This window comes from Harpia harpyja, chromosome 10, assembly GCF_026419915.1.
Source record: "Harpia harpyja isolate bHarHar1 chromosome 10, bHarHar1 primary haplotype, whole genome shotgun sequence".
NCBI lineage: Eukaryota > Metazoa > Chordata > Aves > Accipitriformes > Accipitridae > Harpia > Harpia harpyja.
In genome coordinates, this window is record NC_068949.1 from 906,883 (window position 1) to 931,722 (window position 24,840).

The 24,840-nt window shown below is 45.5% G+C and overlaps 1 protein-coding gene across 4 annotated transcripts; it reads right to left on the bottom strand.

Annotated features, from left to right (window-relative positions):
- Window positions 1-430: 430 nt before the first annotated feature.
- On the bottom strand, window positions 431-24,307 carry GMIP (GEM interacting protein). Of its 4 annotated transcripts, XM_052800139.1 has the most exons (22): window positions 24,055-24,307; window positions 22,533-22,670; window positions 12,966-13,059; window positions 12,807-12,882; window positions 11,880-11,943; window positions 10,871-10,996; window positions 10,530-10,594; window positions 9,943-10,053; window positions 9,613-9,693; window positions 8,766-8,954; window positions 8,510-8,647; window positions 7,867-8,057; window positions 7,172-7,293; window positions 6,837-6,923; window positions 6,613-6,711; window positions 6,388-6,527; window positions 5,893-6,081; window positions 5,674-5,811; window positions 5,370-5,566; window positions 4,515-4,809; window positions 2,825-2,945; window positions 431-2,300 (listed from the first exon to the last, which is right to left on the bottom strand). In XM_052800139.1, exons 1-22 carry the CDS (start codon window positions 24,305-24,307, stop codon window positions 1,804-1,806), a joined length of 3,411 nt encoding a protein of 1,136 aa, XP_052656099.1. In that variant the 3' UTR covers window positions 431-1,803. The 4 variants fall into 4 exon arrangements, with proteins under 4 accessions (XP_052656099.1, XP_052656100.1, XP_052656101.1 ...); XM_052800140.1 differs by lacking the exons at window positions 22,533-22,670; window positions 24,055-24,307 and adding an exon at window positions 19,239-21,508; XM_052800141.1 differs by lacking the exons at window positions 2,825-2,945; window positions 4,515-4,809.
- Window positions 24,308-24,840: the final 533 nt, after the last annotated feature.

Here is a 24,840-nt window from a genome sequence, read left to right on the forward strand (position 1 = left end):
CTGGAAGTGTTGCTTTGGCAGCTCCTACCCTCAACAAATTACCAGCTCTGCGGAAAGCAGCAAGTAATGAGGAGTTACAAGGTAAGAGCGAGTGTGTTTTCTCTAACAGCATTTTTGTATGTATTGGACCGCTGGAAGGAAAAGCGGAAGGTAGAGGTGGATGGCAGGAGTTGTACTGTACAAGCCCCTAATACTTCTCCTGCGTAGAATGAACCTCCTATTTAAGTGTGCAGGAGGAAAAGGAAACTAGGGTTTTTACCAGGGATATTATTCTAGCTCTGCTGGTTCCTCAAATTATAAATTCTTGTGGGCAAGCGTTACCTTTGTTTTATAGAAACCTGTGTGCACTTGGCACTGTTAATAATAGTCTAGTGAGTGTTTACTTAAGGCTTCCCTATTCATGTTTAACAAATACAAGATAAGCTTATAATAAAACACACAGTAATTTATTACAGAACTTCTACAGTAAAAGATAATTTAGTATTCAGGAATTCAAAGCACTATATTAACAAATATACATTGCTCCAGAGATGCAAACTCTCTTTAGCCTGAACTGTACAAATACTAAGAATAGATCCTTAGCGTTTCTTTTACAGCCTTGTTAAGAAACAGGACCAGAACGTAGCCTGGTGATGAGAAGAAAGAAATTTGTGAAGTAGTTTGCTTAACCTCTTGAGCTATTTGGGGAAAGTGTAATATTTTCCTTTAGCATTTAGCTCTGATGCCTTTATACATCTCCTAGTGTCTTTGCAGCTGACGGTAATCACTGAAATCTGCCCTAGTGCAGAAGTTTTTACGTTGTTATCTGACTTTCGTGCTGTATACGCAACCAAACACCAAGGAAATCTGTAACGCTGCTCATCCTATAACGCAGCTATTATCCCCGGGAGTGAACAGTATAGGAAGCCTGTCTTCCCCGTGCATGCGTCACGAGATGGCACTATAGGACAGAGTTCTCCCTGTCCTCATGTTAAAATTTGGTGGACAGAAAATCTGCTGCAGGGAGGCAGAAAGGAGCACTGGGGCAACCCACGGGCAGGCGAGATGGAGACCCAGCAAGTCAGAGCAACCTGGTCTTAGATCTAAGAAATCTTCCTCTCTGCTGGGGGTTCAGGGTTTTGCCGCCTTCACGACAGCAGCAGCTTCACATGGAAGTATTGCAGAAGCTCAATGTGCTTTGAGGGAAATAGAATTAATGTTTTGGAGAAATGGGGTCCAGCTCAGAGTACAGCAGTGTTTTTTCCCTTTTACAGAATGGCTTTGTGCTGACTAGCAAGTTGAAGCTCCAGCAACAGAAGCAGAAGGATCTAGAGTACGTGAGCTTTGCCTGGGTACCCTGTTCTATTACACTCAAAAAGTGAGTTACACTCAAAAATGCTGTGAAATAAAAATGACAGAAATCAGTGCTTGTTGCAGCTGCCAGAAAATGACCATTTGGGAATGTTTTATGTCCAATGTCCTATATTTCAGTTGCCTCCTTCCTGGCGACACCTTTCTAGTCAGGCAATCTGTGTTCCCTCTACTTCTCGCATTGTCCTTCATGCTAAACAGGGCATGTTCCAGAGAGTGAGCCATTGGGCTTGCTTCTTATCACTTTTATGGTTTTGTTAATGAATAAAGAGCAAATCCTGGGTTAGCTGAAAGCCTGCCAGGAAGTTCACAGCAGGTGCTTTTTCTCCAGCTTGCATGGTAAATACAAATAGGATGTTATTCTCACCATCGCTATTCCTTCGTTCAGCAGGCGTGGGATTTCAGTCCTCTCTCCCTTTCCATTGCTATTATCTGTTACCCTTAGGGGTTTTTCTATAGGTATGTCAGGTTGAGGTCCTCTGCTTTCTCAGTAGATCCTGTGCTCTCCAGAAAAGGTTCAGGGGATGCAGAAGTGTCATCGACTTTAAACTTTGAGACAATCCTGGCGGTTTCCTGTGTGATCTCAAAACGTTTGAGCTGCTGTCTCCCTCCTAAGCGCTGCTTGAGTGTGCTTGTGTCAGTCAAGCTGTTCCTGCTCCTGGTGCTCTCCTCCAGGACGTCGTTTGTCGGGGAGCTGCTGTCGGTGGTAGGGTTCCCTTCTGCACCAGGCTCCATTGCCATGTTGGCTAATGTGGTAGTCCTCAAGGGCAAATTGGAAGACTTGGGAATGACTGGCTTCATTTTTGCCTGTGTTCGAATATATTTTACAGGTTGTCGGCTGAAATGGCATCTGGGCTGGGTCCCTAGGACCGTGTCCGAATCGCTGTCTGTCTTTTCCTGCACAGAGTCCTCCAGGTCCTCCAGCTCCGAGCCAATACTTGTATTCATCTCTGAACAAAAAATTAGACAGTTATCTTAGATCAGTGAGACAAGGTTACTATGACAAACAATTTTGGCTTATGACTTCTTTTCCTGTTAGAAAGGATACTGACATCCCTCCTGCATTAACAGGCTAAAACTGCTCCCTCTAACAGCTTTGTTAATCAAGAGCAATCACAAGATATGCATTTGAAAGACATATAAGATATGAATCAGGCTTATATTCTTAAAGCTGTCCTCGATGCATTAAAGCCAGGAGAGCTGCTGATGGTGACTGTGGGCTCGAGAGCTGAGGCAGCAGCAGGGAAAAGCCCTTCGTGAGAACAGCAGAAAATGTGCTTGTGCTTTCATGTGAGCTATGTGGCAGTTGCTCTGCAGTAGGTTATCTGCACAAAGACTGAGCAGCGATGTGGAAGAGGGCCCAGTTATGCTTTGTCTGCTGTGTAATGTAGAGGCAGATAGGGAGGAGGTGTGAAAACCAGCAAACATGCTACGAGACAACCTATAACAGCATCACGATCACCACTTTATTTACCTAGGGCATCCATGCTTAATAGACTGTGGGCTCCCTCCAGAGTCAGCTCATTGATGGCTTCCCTGGAAGACGAGTTATCAGACACACAGTCCACATTTAAACCATGCTTGGAGGAGAAATTCTGTTGGAAAAAGCCATGAGTGTTTATACAGGACTCGTACTTGACATGAAGATACTGTCAATGTCCACTTTACCCCAACTGCTGTTAGAGCCAAGTGAATGGAGGCAACTGCTTAAGCTGAAAATGCCTTGATTTCTCTTAGATTATCTGTAACACTTGGGGGAATAGGGAAGGAGGTTGCAGAAGGTCACAGGGCAGGGCCATGAGGGAAAATTATGGTTCAAGACCTGCCAACTCCAGCATCCATGCTGGCAGAACACAACTGCCACAAAACTCACCCCAGAAAGCAGACGCTGCTTTCTGTGGAGCAGCAGTGTGCCGAGACCGATTCCCATGTCCCATGGGACACTGAAGTAGCCCGTTTCAGAACAAAAAGGGGAAACGTCAGAAACCAAGCTGTTAACTGGAGCACAGTAATTATCATCAAATGCAAATGGGAGGGTGAGTGAAGGACTTGAGAGTGCCTGGGAGTCGTAGTTGGTATGGATCCAGCCTGAGTTTGCACAAGGATCAGGTCACCTGGGCAGGGCCTCCAGAGGTTGGTTTTATTAATGGCAAAATGAGAGTGGCCTTAGAAGCAACTCCCCTTTTTAAAGGTTTGTGACACTGTCTGTGGAATTCAGTCACACTGCAGAAGCAGGTAAAAATGGCTTTGAAAATAGTCAAAGGCAATAGTTGTGTATATCTCAAAGTGCTTTCTGTGAAAGTTTATTAATCCTGTAGGACTTCTGCACACAAGAAGTGAATTGTGTCTACCCTGGTGATTTTATTTCAACTGTAATCATAGTTATTCTAATTTCTGCTTCCTCAGTGAGCTGGACCTGTAGAGAAAGCAGTGTTACTGCATGCCAGACATGGATAGGGTCACTGCAGGCACACAGTGTTGCACATAAGCATCTGTGACTCAAAAGCAGGAGGCAGAGAGTCCCTGAACCTGGATCTCGCTTCCTTTGGCTTAACTTTAGGAAAATCATTTCTTCTTTCTTGCTCATCAAACAACTGTGAAAAGGAGAAAACCCACCATGTACCGTCTCAGGGATGCTATGCCCATTTGTGTTTTTAAAGTGCTGTGAAATATTGTGAGGAAAGAGCCACGAAGCTTGGGAAGAACGCAGAACACTCAGTAGCAGGGCAGGCAAAACAGGGTCCGTGGCCACTGCTCAGGGATGCAGCAGAGCCCTGTAGGGCTGTAGCGGGGGATCTGCTGGGTCTTAAGTGCATGTAGCTGCTTCCAAAGTTGTAGAGCTGTTTACAGAGAGAAACAGCAGTATCCCAGGCTATTTGGTATGGAGAACCCCACAATTTTTCCAGCATGACTGAAATCTAAAACATGGAGCAAAACCACTATCCAGATTGGTCTGAGAAGCTGCTGAGTGATCTGTAGCTTATCATTTTTTTTGTGTTTCTCCCACTCCATGTGCAACAGGCTCTCTGCTCCTTCCCCTCGGAATAACCCTCTGATAGTAAATGGTTTTGTTATCCACGGAACAAGTTCTCTTTAATCGCTAGTCCACCTTCCTGTCTCTACAGCAGGGTCAGTAAGCCCAGCTCGGTGTCTGGAAGCTCTACCTCTAGGTTTATAGTCTGGACTGTGTTTGGGCTCTGAGGTCCTTCATCCTTTTCTGTCGATGCTTCTTGCGAAGGATTTTCACATCCAAGGGATAAGGATGAAGGCAGGTCATCCATCCCAAACACCCTTTCGTAGTTCTGAATGAGAAACTCCACAATCTGGGCTTGATACCCAGAGTCAACAAGGCATGACATTGAGACATCACTCCCTGAGCCTGGCCGGATCAGAGTTGGCCCAAATACTATGCCCAGGTTGTTTGGGGACATCTTGTTCTCTTCGTATTTCTCTGCCACCCTGGGGAAGGGAAACAGGACTGTTAGGGGCTTCCCAGCTCTCAACCCAAATGCACTGAATACACAGATGGAATGCACCAAACCCCCCATTTCCTAGTAGAGAGAGAACTCCCATCTTTTATGGGGAGCAGAGCCCTGGTCTGTGCAGGGAAACTCCAGAGAAAAATCTCAGAAGTTGCCTGGATCTGTCTGGATGGTGCAGCCCTACTGAGAGTGGCTGTTTCTTGTGACCTGTGTTCAGAGCTGGGTGAAAGAGAGCTTGATTCAAGTTACTCCTTGACCTCTTGCTCTGTGCTTTATGAAGCATTATCAGTAAGGACCTTCTGGTCCTTCTTGGTCATTGAGACTTTCCCCTAATTGCTGCAAGATGGTCCTTTCCATGAATGAAGTTTTTACCCTCCTCAACTGCCTGCTTGGCTCTGCCGGGTCAAGGAAGCCCAAATGCTCTTCTCGTACACATTTGGTGCTGTGCTAGCCGCTCCTCTGGCAGCGAGGTCTCAACAGGGATCTCCTGTGGTCGGACCTGACACTAACCAGCATGACAACCAACACGCTCCTCACCTGTACAAGTGTGCAATGAGGTGTCGCAGAGTGTTGTAGTTGCTTCCAGGCAATTTGCTCAGCAAGTCCTTCATGCTCTGGATGGGATCGGAAGGGAAGCCTGCACAGTCCAGCTTTTCCTCCCCAGGTTTTTGCAAATCTTTGGCAAGTGCAATGAGATCATTATAGAGGTGGGACAGCAGCACCGGTGCCGAAAGCTGCAGCGAGAAGGGAGGAAAACAACATGTTACTTCACCCTGCTGGCCTGCCACTGAGGAATGCGGTCGGCTGAGCCCTGCCCTCCCGGCAGAGATTTGGTACCCACTTCCTTCAGGAAATGCTTCAGGACCCCAGTGATGTCGTGGGGGGAATGCTCGGAGAGCTCCACCAGGCTCCGTCCGTTCTCGAACGCCTGGCACAACTTTTCCACCCGGGCTTTGGATCCACTTATCCGATAGATCCCCTGCATGGTTCAGAGGGGGAGAGGTCAGGAGTTTTGGAAACAGAGAAGAGAAGACCAAAGCAAGAATAACTGACTACTCACCTGCACCCCGAGGGCACGGGCTTCAATTTCTGAGGTGCATTTCACCACTATGAAGGGAACTTCCTCTGGGAAGTCTCGAGGAACCTGCGTGAAGTCAATGCCAAAAAGAGGTACTCGGTTGGGCAACTTCTTGTGGCCGCAGGTGATGAGCAGGTTCTCGAGACACTTCTTGTGGCAGGCTAGGCAGCACTGAAACGGCAGAACCGACCCACGTTATGGTCTAGTTGTGGTCCAGCACTGCAGCGGTGGCTGAACTTGAAGGATTTCTCCTGTTCCCCCAACCACCAAAGTCCCACCAACCCCAAGAGGGTTGCTTCAGGCAAGTGACAGCTGGTGGCTTACTCAAGGACAGAAAAACACGCCTTGTGTAATGCAGGGGAAGAAAAAGCACAGAACTTTGCAGAGGGGCCCCTCATTCCCGCAGACTTTCAGCGACATGATGGTCACCCCAGGCCCCCACTCGAGGCATCTGCAATGACATCTTCTAGCCCTCACCTCCTCACACTCGAAGCCGCTGACCATGAAAGTGTCACACTCCCTGCATTTGGATGGTCCCCGCAGCTTCCGGAGCCGGTGGGTCTGCGCTGCACTGGAGAGGAGGATGTTCTTAAACTGCTGCTGGGATGTACCATTCTCTGTGGAAACAGCATTAAAGCGTGAAAAGGAACGGATACGTAAGCACGGTTTCCACCTAGTGAGTCAAAAATGTGTGTGGCTCACCATTTTCAAAAGTTTGCAAGGAATCTCTCTCTTCAAAATCATCTGAGGAGGACATGGTGCTGGTGGATGGAGCTTTCAACAATTTCCTATTAGAGTTTCCTTGAGAAGGGAGAAAATATACACAGCTGTTCTCATCCTCATGATACACAAAGTGGGTCAGTGCAGACTTTATTCCTGTTTTAGGTTTTGGGGCAATATTAGGCAAGAATTTCTGCAGCTCTCACCTGGGCTAGAATTGGGAGAGTCCAGGGACCGGGATTCACAACTCCCACCAAGGCTTTCTGTGTCACTGCAGAGGGATTTGTTTGTACCTGCGGAAGGTGGATACGATGACAGACCATCCCAAGCACACTCAGGATACTTCAACGCGGGGTTGAAGTCCACACCAAACTCCCAAGAAAATCCATAAATACTTGTCAATGTTTTCTCCCAGTCTGAGCAAAGCCTTAAGCACTGCCCTAAGAATTTGAGAACCTCTCCCACCTCTTTGGCTACTAATCTAAATTAAACTACAGTGACTTGAGAGAAAATTGGGTCATCTTTATTAAATTCAACCTACTGTGTTCACCGTTTGTGGAAAACTGTTTTCTGGATGTATCTTCTGGCATGCTTGTGTCCTTTGCTGCAGAAGAGGGTCCTGTGTAATGCAATGCCATCTTCCTTTTGCCGCTGGGAGGGGACCTAAGAAGGGGTTGCTATCAATTTTCCAGCAGTGAAGAATAACAGACAATATTGCATCACCGAGGTGCCTTATGGGTACCTGAGACAAAGCGTCTGTTTCAGGCAGCTTACAGGTGTAAGCTGAGTTTTCAAGGAGGCTATAATAAACACTTGCACCAAACTAGGAAAACAAATTTGTTCAATATAACTTCATCTTTTCTATCCGCAGGAAAAATTTAGATATCAAACAGCACCCACATGAGAAAAGAGCAATCCAAATCTTTGGCAAATGGTAGAAATAACTGAAGGGATGTGGTACAAAACTGCTGCCTGTGTTTCGCTGATGTTGGTCCTGTGCTCAGCAGAAGGAACCAGGTGCATCTTTAGGTATCTGTTCTTTATTAGCGGAGCTACGCAGAGAGAAAAGATCCTAACATCTGAGGCTGTGGGCTTTTCTGTGATTAGCAATCATAGCGCTGCAGCGTTGCTAGTGACTTTATAAATGTGTTTTAAACATTTTTGTTGTTGTTGTTCTGTGCACGATATATTTCTGACCTTTCAGCTAGGATGTGGGTTTTCTACTTTTTGTTTTACCTCTGCCCTCCGGAAGTGAATGGCTCGAATTCAAACACTTCCATATGAATGTCTTTCTTCTGCAGAGCCTGAATGAATTCCAGGTATTTCTCTCCTGCTTTGTATGGCTTGCAGACCTCGGACAGGTACTGGTATCCCACTGGAATCTGTTCTGACTGAGTCTGCCGCTGCTTGAACATCCTTAAAGTGACCTTACAAGGGAAAGAAAACAAAAAAAACATTGCTAGTCAAAGCCCAGGTGCTTTTTCCTCCCTTGGATCTCACAGTCATTCACCAGTCTTCAGTTTTTCATTACCCAAACTTGGTTACCTGCACTTCTGCTTATTGATAGTTCTACTTAACAGGTCAGATAAAAATTATTTGCCACTGTTTCTTGTTCTAGGATTTTTTCCCCCTAGACCTTTTCTACAGACATCTGTGTCCTCAAAGCAGTAGCAATTGAAAATGTGAGTATATATCTGAGATTTTTTGGTAGCAGGTTGGTAGCAAAGCAATGTCCAGAGCACTCCCCTAATTTCAGCTGCTTGAGAATGGTCAGTTATACGGTGGCTCAACAGTGAAATGGTGAAGAGCCTAGAGGTCTTATCCCAAACAGCAGTTTCCCTGAAATGAGGATTGGAGGAGAAATTGAGGCTACACGTACCCACGTCAGCACCTCATCCCCTTGGTAAATGAGCTTCCGAATATGCGAGACGATCCGTCCTCGCACTTTCTCCAGTTCTTGTCGCCGAAAGTTGGCATCGCTGATGCACATCTTGTACAAAGCTTCTGCTTCCTGAACCTGTGCATGACCAGAAACAGAGCAAAGGAGGACAAAGCCACCAGGATGGGTGAGAAGATGCCATAACATGGCACGTGGGATGGCTGGGAATACCAGCAGCCTGGTCTGAACTCGTCACCTTGGCTTGTGCCTCCTCGCAAGAACGGCGTCGCTTCTCCAGCTGCTTGTTGGCGCTGCCGGGGTTGGTGATAGCTGCGCTCTGGTATTCGTCCTCTGCCTTGGCACTCAAGTGCTTTGCTTTCTCCAGCTCCTCGCAGCGCTGGATGTATTGCAGGCGGGACTTGCGCAGGGATGACAAGGACTCATTCTTGAATAGGAAAAGGAACAGGTTTAGGAAGCCTGGCGAGGCAGTGGGAAGAACAAGTCACAGCAGTACTCTGCTTATAAGGGAAGTGCCTGTCTCTTGCTTCAAATGACTATTATCGTTCAAATGGAGGTCAGTATTCTCCTTCCCTCTCCTCCCAAAGTTCAGGAGCTCTAAGGGAGCCCCTGGGTTTCCTCTACAGCTGCGTAGAGACCTGGCCATCCTGGGTCATGTTCTGCAAGGTGCCCAGGAGCATCTTCCTCCCCAGCAGGAATCCCTGGAGAAAAAGGCTGATGATGAAGTGGTAGCAGAGTTTGTGCAGCTGGGTTTTGGTAGGGGGGTCGCAGGCACAGAGCCTGCCTTTGCAGGGGATCCCTCTCGGCTGAAGACAGCCTGATGCCAGCGCGTGCAAACCCAAGCTGCTTCCTCGCTCTGCCAGCCTCTGCAGTCGGCAGGACGTGATGGGATCCAGCAGGCAGCACAGGCAGGATGGCACAGGAATGCTGCCAGCACTCCCCCCTTGTACTCTTTAAAAGAGTACTTTTATTCAATAGCAGGATGCATATTACATTATTTAGATACTGCTTGTCCATAAACATTTGTTGTCGGTGTTTTGACCTGTGACTGGCATGAAGGTCAGGCCCATCTATTGGCCTCTTACCATTCTCTTTTGCTCCTTTGTCCACTGATCTTTGAATTCTTTCCTCCATTTCTCAATTTCATTCTTCTTAGCTGACAGAGGCTGCCGAGGAATAATAGTTAGGATGGCAACAGTTCCACAGGAGGCAGGAAAAAGGATCCGACAGATGAGGGCACGTGACATTAGAAAGCAAGGCTTGCAAGATGCCTCTTTTTCCCTTAAACTTGGTGTGCATTTCATTCTCTTATCCCCTCCACCCCCTGGACCAGGATATATCACTTCATTAGGTCTCTACGATCCTCCTATCTAATCTTTCAGCAAATTTGTCTAATCCACAGAGAAATGCAGTACCTGGTAGAATTCCTTCTGTTGGAGCAATCCTGCAGTCTCAGTAGCTGAATTTCCAACCTTTATGTCATGTTCCAGGACCATTGTATAGAGCGCCCGAAGAGGCATGTTGTACTGCAGAAACCAAAAAAGCAGATATAAAATGATGGATAATCACGGCAGCTTTCCTAAATTAAAGAGCTTTTGGTAGCCATGAACTGAGATCTACTACGGAAAAGTGAGAGTGTCTACACTGGTTAAATGAAGGGGAGTTATTTCAGACAACACAGATAGTAGGATGCTGGAAGCAGAAATGTTTTTATGCTGGGTAGTATTGTGCTGACTCCATGCCTTGCCTTGCTGAATATCTAATTGTCTAAACAATTACTCTGTGTTATAAGCCCTTGGAAAAAAAAAGAAGGAACTGTTCCTCTACTGAGACGTTTAGGAACGGCTTTGGAGGCAGGATTTAGGATTGCTGTAGGACTTAAGCTGGACTCTACAAGCAGTTCACATGTGCAGACAGCCTCACATTTGCTCTGCATAGGACTCCCATCCTCCTCTGAAGGGAACCCCGTGCAGTGAAGTAGGAACATCGCTAGGACCCATACCTGTTGGAAGATGGCATTTCGTCCTGATTCTGCTATCTTCACCATCCCTTTGGCAAACTCTGTCTCTGTAGAAGGGCAGAGTGGATTAGACACCAGATTCACGGTCACAGAGGTGGGTTTGTCAAAGCCAGAGGTCATTCCAGTTAATTAGGACCATTCAGGGAAGAAGAAATTCTGACCCCATGTCTTTGTCATCAGGCAAAAGCAACTAAAAGGGTTGGCGTTTGGCCAGTTTCTAACCCGTACACTTTTGCTTGCAACTGTGTGTTCTCAGCTATGATTAAAAAAAAAAGCTATCGAAAAGTGTACGGACTCCCAGCTGGTTCTGTGCACAGACTCACCGTAACTCAGACGTTTTTCAATCCAGCTGAGAAGCTCTTTGACGTATTTACACCACAGTTTGGCATATTCAAGGGCTGCATCAATGCCACCTTCACATTTTATCAGCATTTCATCTGCCTCCTGAACTGCAACAGAATAAATCCAGATTCAGGATGGCTCTGGCTAATGGGCTGCCCCAAGAGCAGCAAAATTGGAGTCTCAAGAGTTGGTGCTGTGAAATACTCAGATAACAGCCATAAAAAAGGTCTTTCACTGAACAGTGTCATCATGATCTACTTCATGGCAACCCCATGCAGTCCTGCCCATGGAACCACGCAATTTCCAGGTAATTTAGACATGTTTGTTCCTGCGCCCTCTGCTTTTAATGAAATATTTTTATTCAGTTTGTTTTGAAATGCAAAAGTGAAGGACCTAATGGGTTACTGGGGAGTTGCAGGAAGTATTCTTATTCCTTAGTGGAACCTAATACGGATTCAACACACTGTGGTGAGCAAATTGAAACACATTTCAAGCTGAAATCTGTGAGAAAGCAGCTTAGAATTTTTTTTTTCTTCATATGGACTTTATATGAAGAAAAAACAATTTTATGTTGCATTTTATGATGCCAGTGACAAGTACAGAGCTGGTAAGAACCCTCCCAGCAGGTCACAAAGTGTTTCAGAGTATCCCAGGTTTCACTGGGTTGATCTTTACTGTGCTTAAAACCAGCAGACATTCGGGAATTGATGTCTCAGTATTTAAAAACCAAGACTTCATGAGAAGCTCCCTAACGAGATGTTAATGGATGAACAGGGGAAGATCCGCATGCTGGAGGAAGCAGTGGGACTGCTGAGCTCAAACAGGCATCCGCATCCTTGCTGGGCATCAGCCCTAGCTCAGCTTGAGACCGATGCCAGCGGAGACACCGGCATTATTCATCCATGTCATTAGAAGGCTGCCAGGACTGTTGCCAGGTGACTGACTAAGTGTTCTCATGTCACCTCTTTGATTTTTAATTAGCAATGTTACCTGTTATGTCTGCCTGCACTTGTCTCTCTGAACTGGTTTTGCTCTTGCAGAAACTTTCACTCAGCTGTGGGGGGAAAGAAAAAAAGAGGAAAATGCTGAAAGAAAAATGAGTATTCAGAAATTGGAGGATTTTTCAAAAAGGCCAGCTGGAGTGCCGATTTTGCTTAGCTAAGCAACTCAGTGCAGTTAAAATAGTAGCCTGAGATTTGACAGAGGGAAGGTAGCATGGTATAAAAGCCTACCACAGGCAGAAACACGGAGGAAACACATGATTAGGGTAGAGACATCAAAGCTGGAAAAGGGCTGCAAGACCGAATGCTGGCAGCTCTTTTTTTATTACAAATCACAAAATATTTCATTTTTATCTTTATGTTTAGCTCATGGGATGATATGATTACATGAGAACAGTTGCTGTCAGAGAAAAATTAAGTTCCTAGACCCGTTGTTTATACAGAAAAGTGTGAAATGAGGCTGATAATCCCCAAAAGTCCCATATTGCCGAAAGTAAGCGAAAAATCATTAAGTTCTATTTTGAAGGTCTCCTTAAGGCCAAAATTTTAGACATTTTTGATGCATGACTCTCAAATGTATTCTGGGTTTGCTGTCTTGTCTGATCTTTTTCTTAGCACACAGAACTTAAACCAGCAATTTCCACATCTTGTTTTTCAGAAAAATATAAATCCAGACAGTAAATGGCTGAGTGTTTCCACTAAATATTATCTGCTCTGTTGCCACCTCCATCATTGTTATAACCAAGTGTTGTACAGTTCTTTTCTGTCTATTCAAGTAAGAGCTGTAACTATTTTTTTTCAGATGATCACCCAAAAAACAACTTTAATAACATAGAATTTAATAACATAGGATCATGCACTTTGGCAATGGACATTGGTAATTTCTTTAATAAAATGGATCTCATTCTTTGCCTACCGGAACAACCTCTTTTTCTGTGGTCAGATCTGTGTCATCAGTGCTGTCAGCATCACCAATGAACATATCAACCGTCCTGTATAGTGAAAAAGAATGCAATGAAATAAATTAAGGTTCCAAAGACCCAGAAAACTGGTTCAGCCCTGTTTCTTTACATACGCATTTCCAATTGAGATTTCTATGGCATCCAGGCTCCGGAATATCTCACTGTACCGCTTTCTATTTTCAGGTGTCCTCTCTTGATTGTCCAGACCTGGAGTTGGAGAAGAAATCATTTCACTGAAATGCCTGACCCAAAGCTCCCCGAGGTCAGCAGGATGGTTTCTAGAGGTGCAGGGGAGCGTGGCTGAGCCCCGCTGTCCTGCGCAGATTCACAGGGAAGCGACAAACTGCGATGGCCTGGCAAAGCACAGCAAGGTGAGCTCGAGGGCGAGATGGGATTTGAAAAAAAACCTTAGGAACAGTAAACTCATCAAGGTTCCGTGGGCAGAACCCCCAGAAAATGAGTCTGCAGATGTCCAGGGGAGACATCTAAGCTGGTTTTAGGGCTTGCAATCAGATCCGAGATCAGCTGTGAAAACTGGGCAGAAACCTTTATCGTAGCCCCTCTGAGCTGAAGTCACGCCGCTGTCCTTAGTTTGGTACTGGCAGACCTGACGGAGGGGCTCACAGGGTGCAGCGGCATGCCCTGCACCTCGATCAAACCCACGCGCACGCCGTACCACCTGTGTCAGCAGAACCACGTGCATAGAAAACAGCAGGCATTGCTGCAGTCCAGCGGCGCGTGGGCTGGGCTGTGTTGCAGAAGTTGCCCGTTCCTTGCGCGTCATGTGTGTGTGTCGCAATGTTTTATGTGCGGGGACCATTTCTCAATATTGTATGTGCTTATTTATGGTGATAATCTACATTATGAAATCCTGCAGCTGATTCAGCCCCCAGCAGGTACAAATTATTGGGCATGCAAAGTATAAAACGGGCTTGTCCCCACTTGAGGGGCAATGCACTCCTGCCATGCACCTCTGTAAGGTCTAAGCGTATTTTGCCCGCAGGGCGGAGGCGCGCACATGCATTTTACATGGGGTTATTGATGCTGTTAATCTCACTTTCCACTCTGTCATGTGTTTGTCACTGAGGGCTGAAACTAAAATTGACTCAGGCTGAAAGTTGCTGACAAAAAAAAAAAAGGAAAAATGTTTTAAAATATGAAATGGGGCACAATTGGTAAAAAAACAAAAGAAAACTTCACTCTTCTTTGTCCTTTTGACATTCCAGGAAACAGGATGTGGTTGACCTAAATCTAGAGTTGCTTCACTGATAGTTGACTTTTTGACAGTGAGCAAGTACTTGTAAATGTTGCTCAAATGATGGTTGGTAGAAAAGTGAGTTTTTGTCTCATTTAGTTATAGCTACTCCTGGGCCTTGTCTCAGTCCTGAAAAATACAGATTTTTCAAGTCAGGTTTTGATTAGGAGCTGGCCTGCCATTAAACCTACAAACAGCATCGCACCTTTGCTGACCCCAGATTTGCAGAGCCGCGTTGTCTTTGAGAGAGGCCAATGACTCTGGGAAACTCCCAGCACGTGGGGGAAGACCCAGCTCCTGAGCACTTGCTGGGGGAGCGGTACAATCCTGGTCATCTTCCAGCCAAAATGGTGCAGAAGAGTGAGAGACTGGCTTGTCTGTACTGATGATAAGGGAGGCTTTGAGCATGTATGTATGCATATGGGTTTGTTTTAACTATATAAAGATGCCAAATAATGTGGAGAAAGTATTTGAACGTACAATTAAGAGAAAGACCAGGAAGTATTGGGCATTTTTTTCCACAAATCCCCTTGTTTGATGTCAGATGAAAGTGCTGTCTGACAATCATATAGTTACAGTGTCCAAGCCATGAACATCAACCAGTCTAACCCTATCATCAGCTTAAAAATAGAAATAACTGTGAAGAAGGCTGGGTGGGACACTGAAGCTGCAATTCCACTCACAGTCAGCACTGAGCAGCATGGGCCAGATGCTGCGTTCCCTTCTGCATCAAGAAATGAGCTGGGAACGCTCCTAGCTTACTTGCCTTTGCTGAGCAGATAATTATGGCCTTGTTCTTTAAAGGTTTTCTGAACGAACGTTTTACTCCAAAGTGAAACAAGACACTGAAAATGTGTGAAGACATGCTTGTTTTTGTAAAACATAAGCCACTGAGGTCTGAAGGAACTGCAAGGAACCGCTCAGACTGGCCTGCCGCGCTTGGAGGACCTGGGGAAGGGATTTAAAAGCACCAATGATGCTAACAGAGGACTGCAGACTGTACCCAGTGCCTATTGTGATAAATCAACATTTCGCACTTGGTGGGTGACCTCAGACAGGCAGTTTACCAAACATCTCATTCTGGTTTTTCTGTAAGAGACACAAGTTGTTCATAATCCAAGATGTAACAAATCCAAGGCATACTAATTTACTGTGAATCCTAAGGACTCTTGTTACTTTGCAGGAGCAGATGGACAGCTTTAATTTCTCTTGTTTACCACTAGCAGAGGATTGTACAACAGGAAGAAGTGACTCAACTTGAGCAGCACTGGTGATGGGCAAAATGAAACATTCTGCTTTTGAAAGCAGCTATTGTGAGGCACTGTAAGATAAGCAAGAACCTCAGGTTCTCACAAGTCTTTTGCTTCATCTCACTAATATTATATGTAATACTATAAAAGTAGGAAGGTGGAAAAATTGGTCACAAAAAGTTTCCCTAGCCTTGCTGTAGCTGATGTTATTAGCTGCATTCTCACAAGTTTAAACATGTGTCTCCTTGTACACAGCCCCTGTGTCATTCAAGGGCAGCACCAATTTGTCCCATCTATTTGAAGTCTTTTGAGTGGCTTTTTGGCATGTGCAGGTCTGGGCCAAATGATTCATGTGCCTCCTATGTATCTCATCAAGGAAATGAATTGCCTCAAATGTATTGCTCTTCGCTGTCACAGCTGTCATCAGTCAGCCATCTGTTGGACACCTTCAAGATGTCCCTTCCTGGTGAACCGTGCACTCCTGATTGCCCACCTGCTATATATGTAAACATCTGTATACATTTTCCTGTACTAGAAGGAGAATGGAGCCCCTGTGCCTGGCAGGCTTGCAGAGGCTCCCAGAAATATCCATAAACTAATACATCTTTCAAATCCTGCTGAAAGCCCTTTCCTTTGACCAGTGAGGATTAGGTAGCAGAGCATCTGCTGCGGTGCTGGGATATAGGACCACAGGCCTGGAGGAGACTCCGGCTCAGTCCTTTGTCCGTTCACTACAGCTCTGCAGCCTTATTTACAAATGGATGCTTCAATTTAAAGCCAGTTATCTTACTGGACAACCTAATGACAACTGGAAGGCTGATCTAGAAACTCAGTCTTCTGGAGATTAAAAACCATCTATGTTTCTTGAAGGACAGTGTATCCTTTTTCTTCTTATCTTAGACAATTCCAGCAGAAACCTCTTCCAGCATCGGCACTAGACCTGCATCCTAAAGGGGAGCATCCCTGCACGGCCAACTCTCGCACTGGAGCCGGCCAGCTGTTGTGCGAAGTTCTTCCTCATCCTTGGATGGACAAGACTGTCATCTCATCTGCATCATCTACCTTCTGGAAAGCTCACCGCTCTTCTCTCCTTTTGCTGCCGTTACAGGGAGAGCAAGCTCCCACAGTGGTGGGTGTGCAGAGCGTTGAGGATATTTTTAGCAGGACAAGCTCTTGTTCTGCCATTCAGCAGAAGCATCACTTCCCTTTCAGCCGCAGTTACCGTGAAATGAGATAAATGTCTAAAACCCTAATTCAAAGCATGGCACCATTGCCAACCTTGGTATCACAAGCCTGTTCCCGGTAGCGCCTTCCTCTTCTTTGTGCTCAGTCTTGCACTTTGCAACACAGCATCTGAATTTTTCCACTGGGGCAATTCTCCTGTTTCTGCATAAAATGACACACACTTCTTAGCAGCATCTGTGTAAAATCCCCTGCTTGCTAAGCTACAACATGGTTCGAACCAAATGAGTCTGAAAACTCTCAAATTGTTGTCCGCCACTCCCGCAGGAAATCCTCCCTCTTTAACCAAGACATCCCTCAGTGAGATTCCAGTTATGGCTGGCAGCAAAGGACGCTGCTCCAGCTGCCCAGATCAGCATCTCTGTCTATGTGAGGAATAACAGTTTTGGAACAAAATAATCCAAGTTCCTTGACAATGGTTTTGCAAAACCAAGACCGCTTCCCATCTGTCACTCTGATTTCTCATCTTCTCTTCCTGCTTCAGTGGAACAAACGTCCTGGCAAAAACTGAATTTACAAATCAGCTAATTTTTGAGGAGGTCGGAACCGCTACCAAACAGTGCGATCACCCACAACTGACAGGAAATACTAGCAAGGTCAGATGTCTAAAATAGTAGTATGTATTAATGAGGAGATTAATTAAACATGTCAGGGGGAGGAAGGGGAATTTCCACTTAATACATCAATTCATTGAAAAAGAAGGTGAGCATGCAGCAAATCTTTGAGATGTCTGACAGCAGAAACTGAGCACAGGTGCATTTAGTTTGCAAAATAAAAATGAGGTGATTGCCAGCTTTAGAGGAAAATATTACTAAAACAGACTTGCCTTGATAGATGGCAGCCCCCTGCAGTTCTTAGCTAATAAACCTTGCTTTTTAAGTAAGAAAAGTACAACTACATGAAACTTCTGGCTGTTCATTTCTTCGATAAGAAAGAATAAGGAAATGTTAGCAATGGTAAGAAGAATTTAGACTGACAATGAAGCACAGCAGATGCTTCAAGTACTGGAAAACAGTAAAAGAACCCTCCCAATTAGCAACAGAAGGATGAACCTAGGACACTTATTGGCTTAAAAAATAAGACTGAACAAAATCATTTATACCAGTCATCTTTGTATTGCAGCAGAGCTGTCAAATAAGCCTCCTTCTCCTTAACAGATGAGATTTTGTTGATAAAAGGCACTCTGTGGATACGGCACACTTGGATATATCAAGGGCATTTGACTTTTACAGTCATGTCACGTTCTGGATGGTATACTTGGTCGCACATTAAAAACTGTTTCACTGACAAACCTCAAAATACATCTTTAATCAAGTATAGGGTTGTTTCTAGAGGGATCTCGGAAACAGATTCCTGGTCTTTGGTGGGTTTATTGAATGATCAGACTTGTATCATCATCTCTCCTGGTAAAGTGCTTGATGAGACCAAGATAGTAGGCCAAGAAGTAAGGCAGCTATTTATTACAGAGTCTTTAAGTGGCCTCAGAAATGGTTATGCTTCCACTGCAGCATATAGCTGAACATCCACAAATTAAGTGCAGCTATTATATCGCTAGTCTGGAAGTCTCTGCCCTGAAAAGCAGCGGTGGACACAATGGGTAGTTGCCTAACACGAGCTTCACATGCAATGTTGCGGAAAGAGGACCTCTGCAAGCTCTGGTTACATACAAAAGGGGAACATTGAGCAGAAATAGGCTCTGCTTTTGCCTCTGCGTGCAACGCTGGATCATGAGCACGTTAAATGTTAGTGTCAGTTCTGACGAAGGGTTGTGCAGATGTTGCTGAAGACACAAAACATTCTGTAGGGCAAGAGTGGGCAGAAAACTAGTCTCTCAATACAGTTTCTAAACAAGCTCAACTTAGTTTATGAGAGACATTGAGACATCCTTTAACTATCTCTGTGTATGATCATGAGCTATAGAAATTCTGCTAATGGTTTTTCAATTTTCATGACAAAGACATGACAAGATCCAGCTGCTGAAAGACAAGCTGAAATAAAGAGTTTTCTAGCTACAGGGATAACAACGCATTTGAATGTGGCAGCAGGGAAAGGACTAATGTTGCTTGCTGTGTTTCCTTGATTACAGAGCCAGTGAGCCCCCCCCACCTCTCTGAAGCACCAGGGACCGGCCCCTGTTGAATGTGGGGCTCTGGCAGGAGGGATTTGTGCTCCCAGGTAGTACAGAGACCTCTTAGATGCTCGACTGGTAAGTGTTACTCCGATTTAAACTGATTATGTTCATAAATAGGGTTGTCACCTTTGAGAAAAAGGACTTATAGAAAATTTTTGTCAGAGGGACTTGAGCTGATGATGTGCAAGTACCAGCATTACGTATTTCCAATCTCTTAAGAGAAAACGCGGCACATTCTGCCTCCCGAAAAGGGGGTTTGCATCCTTTCCTCTTACATAAGTCAGTATCCAGTACAAATGCATCAAACAACTTCATCTCTCAGAGAAAGACTTAGAGAAGTGAACAGTCGGGATCTTCATGGAAACCCCAGTTAGAGGAACTTACAGCTGTTTTTAGCAGTCATATTTCCTAGGTGGCTTACAGGCTGATCTGTGTCATATGTCATACCATGCCCCAAAAGCTTACATTACAAAAAATATAAAAGGTTGTTTCAAATGCCATCACATACCACTTGGTTCTGGGTCTCCCATGGCTGAATCTTCAGTGTTTTGGTCTGAAAGCAGCAGAATCCCAAATTACCCAGCTTTGAATCACAGCTGAATTAAGTAAAACACAAGTTCTTGGTCAGATCAGATGTGAAGAAATTATCCAGAGGCCCATGATAGCTGCATGTGAAGACGACCTGCCCAAATTAACTGGCAGAAGCGCCTGTCGGTGAGTGCGGCTGCTGTAGCCAAATCTGCTTCCTGCAGACACGCTTCCGTGTAAGGAAACAGTGTGCAGCGTACATTTGTTTGATCATGAAATTTGCATAACTCAGATGCATCTTGGTAAATAGCAAAGAAGGGACCGTTTCTGAGTCCTCCTGGCTTCAGTGCTTGCAGCTATCGCAGCAGCCCCAGTTTTTCTACCTGGAGAGCACTCTCTGCTTCCTAAGAAACACCCATGCTTCCAAATACACTGACCAAACTACTGAGAAACTGCTGGTGGTGAGGGGAAAGGGCTGTTAGGTTAAAAGAGGGGACAGGAGAAGGAAAAGGATGAGCATCTTGGGCAGGGATGGGCCAGCAGTGGTCCTTGCCTGAGCCACCGTTTCTCTGCTCTCTTCGCCGGTGCGTGGGTGTAATGGAGCCTTCTTGGAGATCACAGTCTTTCTCGACTTCTGCTCAGCAAAACCAAAATCTAAACTTTCAATGGTTTGCTTCTTAAATAAAAACAAGCCCTGATTCTGTAAGTTTTTTATGAGTTAGGGAAAAAGCCATCGCTTGCGTCAAGATGTTTTTCAGACTGGGAGCATTCTCTAGACGGTGGACTGGGATGTAAGGCTTTAAATCCGACTGCCCCTCGCGCTGTACGATATGCTTCAGCTCACAAGCAATTGATTTACTGGCTGCAAGCATGTAGCTAGCGTTGCCATCTTTAAAATTGGTGAATTTTGCCTTCAGTTTTGGAATACTGGTGGTGATTTAGTGATGAAACTCTGCTATGGGAAATAGAAAACATTTATTCAAAGATTATAGATCAAAGTGAGCAGAAACTGAAGTGAACTTTTTTCTTTTGCAAATACTAGAGAAACTGACAGCAAAAATGTCACAGTCAACAAACTCGTGCTCAGCAGTGAAGCCATTGATTTTTTCTGCGCTAAATAATGAATATTTAAAAAAACTATGTTTTCTTATGCAACCAAAAGGTATGCTTGTGGCCCTGGACTCCCAAGAAACAGTTTCCCTTTCCTCGGCATCTGCTGGAGACTCAAATAATGCTGCTAAATTTCTTCTGTGAAATCTCTCCCTGCGCTTGCACCACAGACTTTGTGGCAGGCAAATCTACAGGCTCTTCTGTCCCACTAACTACAGCCAGAAACGAGTCAGAGTTAAGATTCAGCTGATCCTTCTATCATTAACACTTGTTTAATTAAAAAAAAAAATAAAATCCTAGAATCTCAGAGTTACGCCTTCAGTGTTGAATGTTTCAGGCTTAAGTGAAAGTGGCGCGTGTGACAGTTTCTGCTCAGACTCTGGAGGTAATGGTTGACTTTTAGAAGAAAGCAGGAGACCTGGGATGCATAACCATGGCAAAGTGCTGCTGGGATCAGCGGAAGGGCAGAGTGATGAGTTTCTCCTATCAAATCTTCCCTAGCCTGTGCCTCAGTTTTGTGTGTTCAGTCGGTGTAATTACAAGTATGTTTAGTATAATTAGCATGCCCTATTTGCAAAGTGCTTTACTTACAGATAAATGCTATAAAAAGTGTTTTTCTAGTGTAAAGGCATTTATAGCCAAAAGGATTGCAACATAGTACAGCAACACCCCTCCAATTAATTATATTAAAAAAAGCTAATGAAAGCCAACACAAAGGAAGGGGGGTGGCTCCTTATTTACCAGAAATGTAACTCAGGATCCCAATTGCCAGTCTCATGAGACTGTTTCCTAGACATTCTGGCTGAATGAGTATGTCCTTTTTTGGTTGGGGTTTTTTTGGGGGGGTAAAGTGGAGATGGTAAAACCCTAAACTTTCTTTTGCAGATCAGAGGCTCACAAAAGGGAAGTACGGGAATTCTTGAGAAACGGCTCATCTTCCAAGGTAACACAGAGCTGTATACAGCATAATAACGTGGCTCTCTAACCAGAGGGAAGCTGTAGCAGCAGTCTCTCCGCTTGCCGGTGCAGTCAGATCGGCACTGGTCATGGGGCAGAAAGCTGCTTCGGCTGCTCTGCTGACACTGAGCTCCTTCAGCACAGCCTGCAAACTCCTCCTGCATTTCGAACAGGTGAATTTTTTTTAATTACTATTTTAGAACAAGCACAATGGCAAGCTACTGCAGACAATACACAGGAGCAGCCCCCTATGAAGTCTCATTAAACTTCCCTTTACGTCACCGCTGCTATTTTATAAGGCAAACATATTTTCACATCGGCAAGTCTTTTGAAGGCACGGGAGGAAAGGACCCGGGGAGTGAAAGCGGCAGTGTGGTTAGTGCACTTTCCTTCCTTCCAGGTCCCTGCCAGGAGCCCCGTGCTGGTCCTGGCTCTGCTCATACACAGAATATTGGGATGGGACATTCAGTGCTTCCTCTTGAAGCCCATCTGACCCCCAAACAAAGGCCAGGAACCACCATGATTCTCTTCTGAGGAGGCTGAGACGAGTTTTCAGGTGAGGATTTTCCTCTAGATTTAAGTATATCTGAGCTCCCAAGAAAATAATGTGCAAATATTCAAACCATCCAACCAAGGTGGCATGGCATAGGACACTACCTTAACCTCCAAGGGCTATCACAACCGTTCTGTGGGTCAATCTAATTCTCCCCCCCACTGCCACACACTGACAAGCAAACACATGAAAACATTTTGCACAGGAATATACAGGAATTCAGTGCTGGGAGAAGTCCTGACACACGCCTCCTCGCTCCAACAGACATAACCAAGCCAAGAACAGCTCCCCGGAGCCTCGCATTTCCGTCCTTTGGTTTCACCGTCCGAACGCAATGTGTCTTTATTAGGGGAAAACAGACAGATAGGTGCAGTTTGCCAGCACGATTGCCAACCTAAATAAAAGGCTCTCGTGTCTAAGCCTTTATCTTGCGTTTGTGCATTTTAAAAGCACCATCTTCCCTAACGATGGGATCTGGATACGAATAAGCCTTGATGATCACTGACTTCTGCTCAGCTTCAGTACTGATGTGCTTTCTGTGCACGCGGACACCTGTGTGTGTCTGTGCTGAGCCTGGTTGAAAGCTTTCCATCACCACTGAGCAGAGGGCAATAACTACAGCGCTCGTTAGGTTCTCTAAGGTTATGCATTTACCATCGATATTGGCGATAAGGGTTGCTATGGCAGGCTGGATGGCATCCCCAGTCAAAGCAGGATATGTGTTCAGGAAGGTGGAGATGGCTTGCAGTAACTCTGCCAGTTTGGCTTCAACAGAAGCTGAAATAACTTCTCCTAAAATTAAGAAGGGGAAAAATTACGGGTTTTTTGCATGCATAAACTCTCATCCTCACCTCTCCCAGGATGAACTCACTTCAGCACAGTGGTACAGGTACCCGGCTGTTCCTAAATACTCGAGTTCTGCACAAAACAGAAAATAACAAATGCTGAACACCCAAGCAAGCAGAAAAACCACATGCAGCGAAGGGACAGATGTAGAAATTGCCCCGTCCTTAGTCACCAGGGCCAGGACCCTCGATGAGGCTCCACGCTGCCTTTTGTCCAGGTTCTGCTCCATAAGCCCGAGCAATGGACGTCCCTGCTTACTGCTGCAGGAGTGTTGCATATCTTTGTGTCTTTACAACCTGAAGGCCAACCTCTGAGACAAAAACGCAGTCCCAAGCTGGGCACTTGTAAAGATACTCGGCAAAGGAGAGGGAGCCAGCTCAGGCAGGTCTAATTTCCATGTGCAGCCGGCATTGTTTGGGGGCTGTTAAAAGCAAACCTTTTGCAAAACTAAGAGCACCGCCATAGTTAGGAATTTGCTTGAGAAGCGTGGCCAAACCAACTTGTTTGGCATGCCTGGGGTAAGGCAGTCACCGTGACCTAGAGCTACAGCTTGCGGCCATGGGCGGAGAGACCAAGATCACAGGGAACTCCGGATGCCTTGGTGGAGAAGGTGGCATTCCTCCAGGAGGTTTCTTGTCCCAGCAAGCAGTTGAAGGGATTTTGTTAATGCTGCCATGCTGTACGAGGTTTCTAGAGCAGCACCGAGCCTGTGATGATTGTTTTCTTAAATCTCAGTTTAGGTCTATTTACTTGGGCTCCAGCCTGGAGAGGGTCCTGCAAGTAGAGAGGCTGTCCTGGGAAAAAGGAGGAGAGGGGGAAGGTGCCAGCGTGCCGGACCAGAAGGCATGGCACTTCTGCTGGAGCACATTTCTGGGCTGTGACACACGCTTGGGCTCCCACCACCACCCAGAGCATCACCAGCTTGAGCCTTTCTTCGACTCACGACATTTGGACTCCTTCCTGATGACGAATCCCGGTTTTCCCAAAGGGGACATCGCAGGCACCCTTTGTGCCAGCCAGTTTAACTCACTTGTGAGTAATTGCAGGTGCTGTCAATAGCACTTGAAGTGTTTTTGCATCACATTTGGAGGAAACCTGTGCACTTAGATGGTTAAGTGCTCTGAAACTTTATCTGTTGATGCAATTCATTATAGGAAAAGACGTTTGCATAATTAAATATCCGCGCAGAGAGAAGCCACCATAAATTGTCTGAGAGCCATCTAAATTCATTGCTTTAAATAAATAATGCAGCAGGAATGAGACAGCATTGCTTTTGCTGAACATAATCTGCTTGTTTTGTAAGCAAACAAGTGGATTGAAAAATATTTACCTTTTCCGAAGAGCTCACGGAAGTTCTGAAATTTCCTGTCAATGTTCCTCAGGTGTTTGGTGATGCGGAGCACCTCACCAGCTGTGAAGTCCACGCAGCCGGCACAATCATCAGGGACAGGGCTCTGGATCGAAGCCCAGGCAGCAGCCAGGCATCCAGCATCGGGCTCGTGGCCGGGTGGAAGGCGTCTGCCTGGGGATCCGGCTGCGATCTGAGCACGACCGGCACTGTCCCGGGCTCCCGGCTGGTTCATGGCGAGGTGGAGCACCCGCTGCAGAGCTTTCCCGAGTCCAGTGGGCGAGCCTTTTTCTCAGGCTATGTTTTTGGGTGCACACATGCAAGGTCCCGTGGGCTGTGAGCACGGCTCCCCCTCATTGAAAGGAGAAGCAGCATTCTGCAAAAGCAACTGGAGACGCAAGACAAAACACTCAAAAAAAAAAAAAAAAAAAAAAAAAAAGGAGGGTATGGGATGAATTCTCATGCTCTCAGCATTTATTCATTTTCTAATTCAGCAGAGTTGCAACCAGTGTTTTCTTGAGAAATGACCAAAGCGAGTTTTAATTATCAAGTTTCTTCACAACCTTTCCAGCAAATGGAAACCCGAGTTTAGGAAACTTTTCCTTAGCAAGGCTTGGATATCAAAACCAAGCCCCGAATATCCATATCCAATAGTGCTGCATTTCCGTATCGGCCTCTCTTATTTACCATAACATTATCTGCAAGTAAAAATGTTGGTTTAGGCGAGCTGTAGAGAATGTCTTCCATCTCTTTCATTGTCCTTCCTCA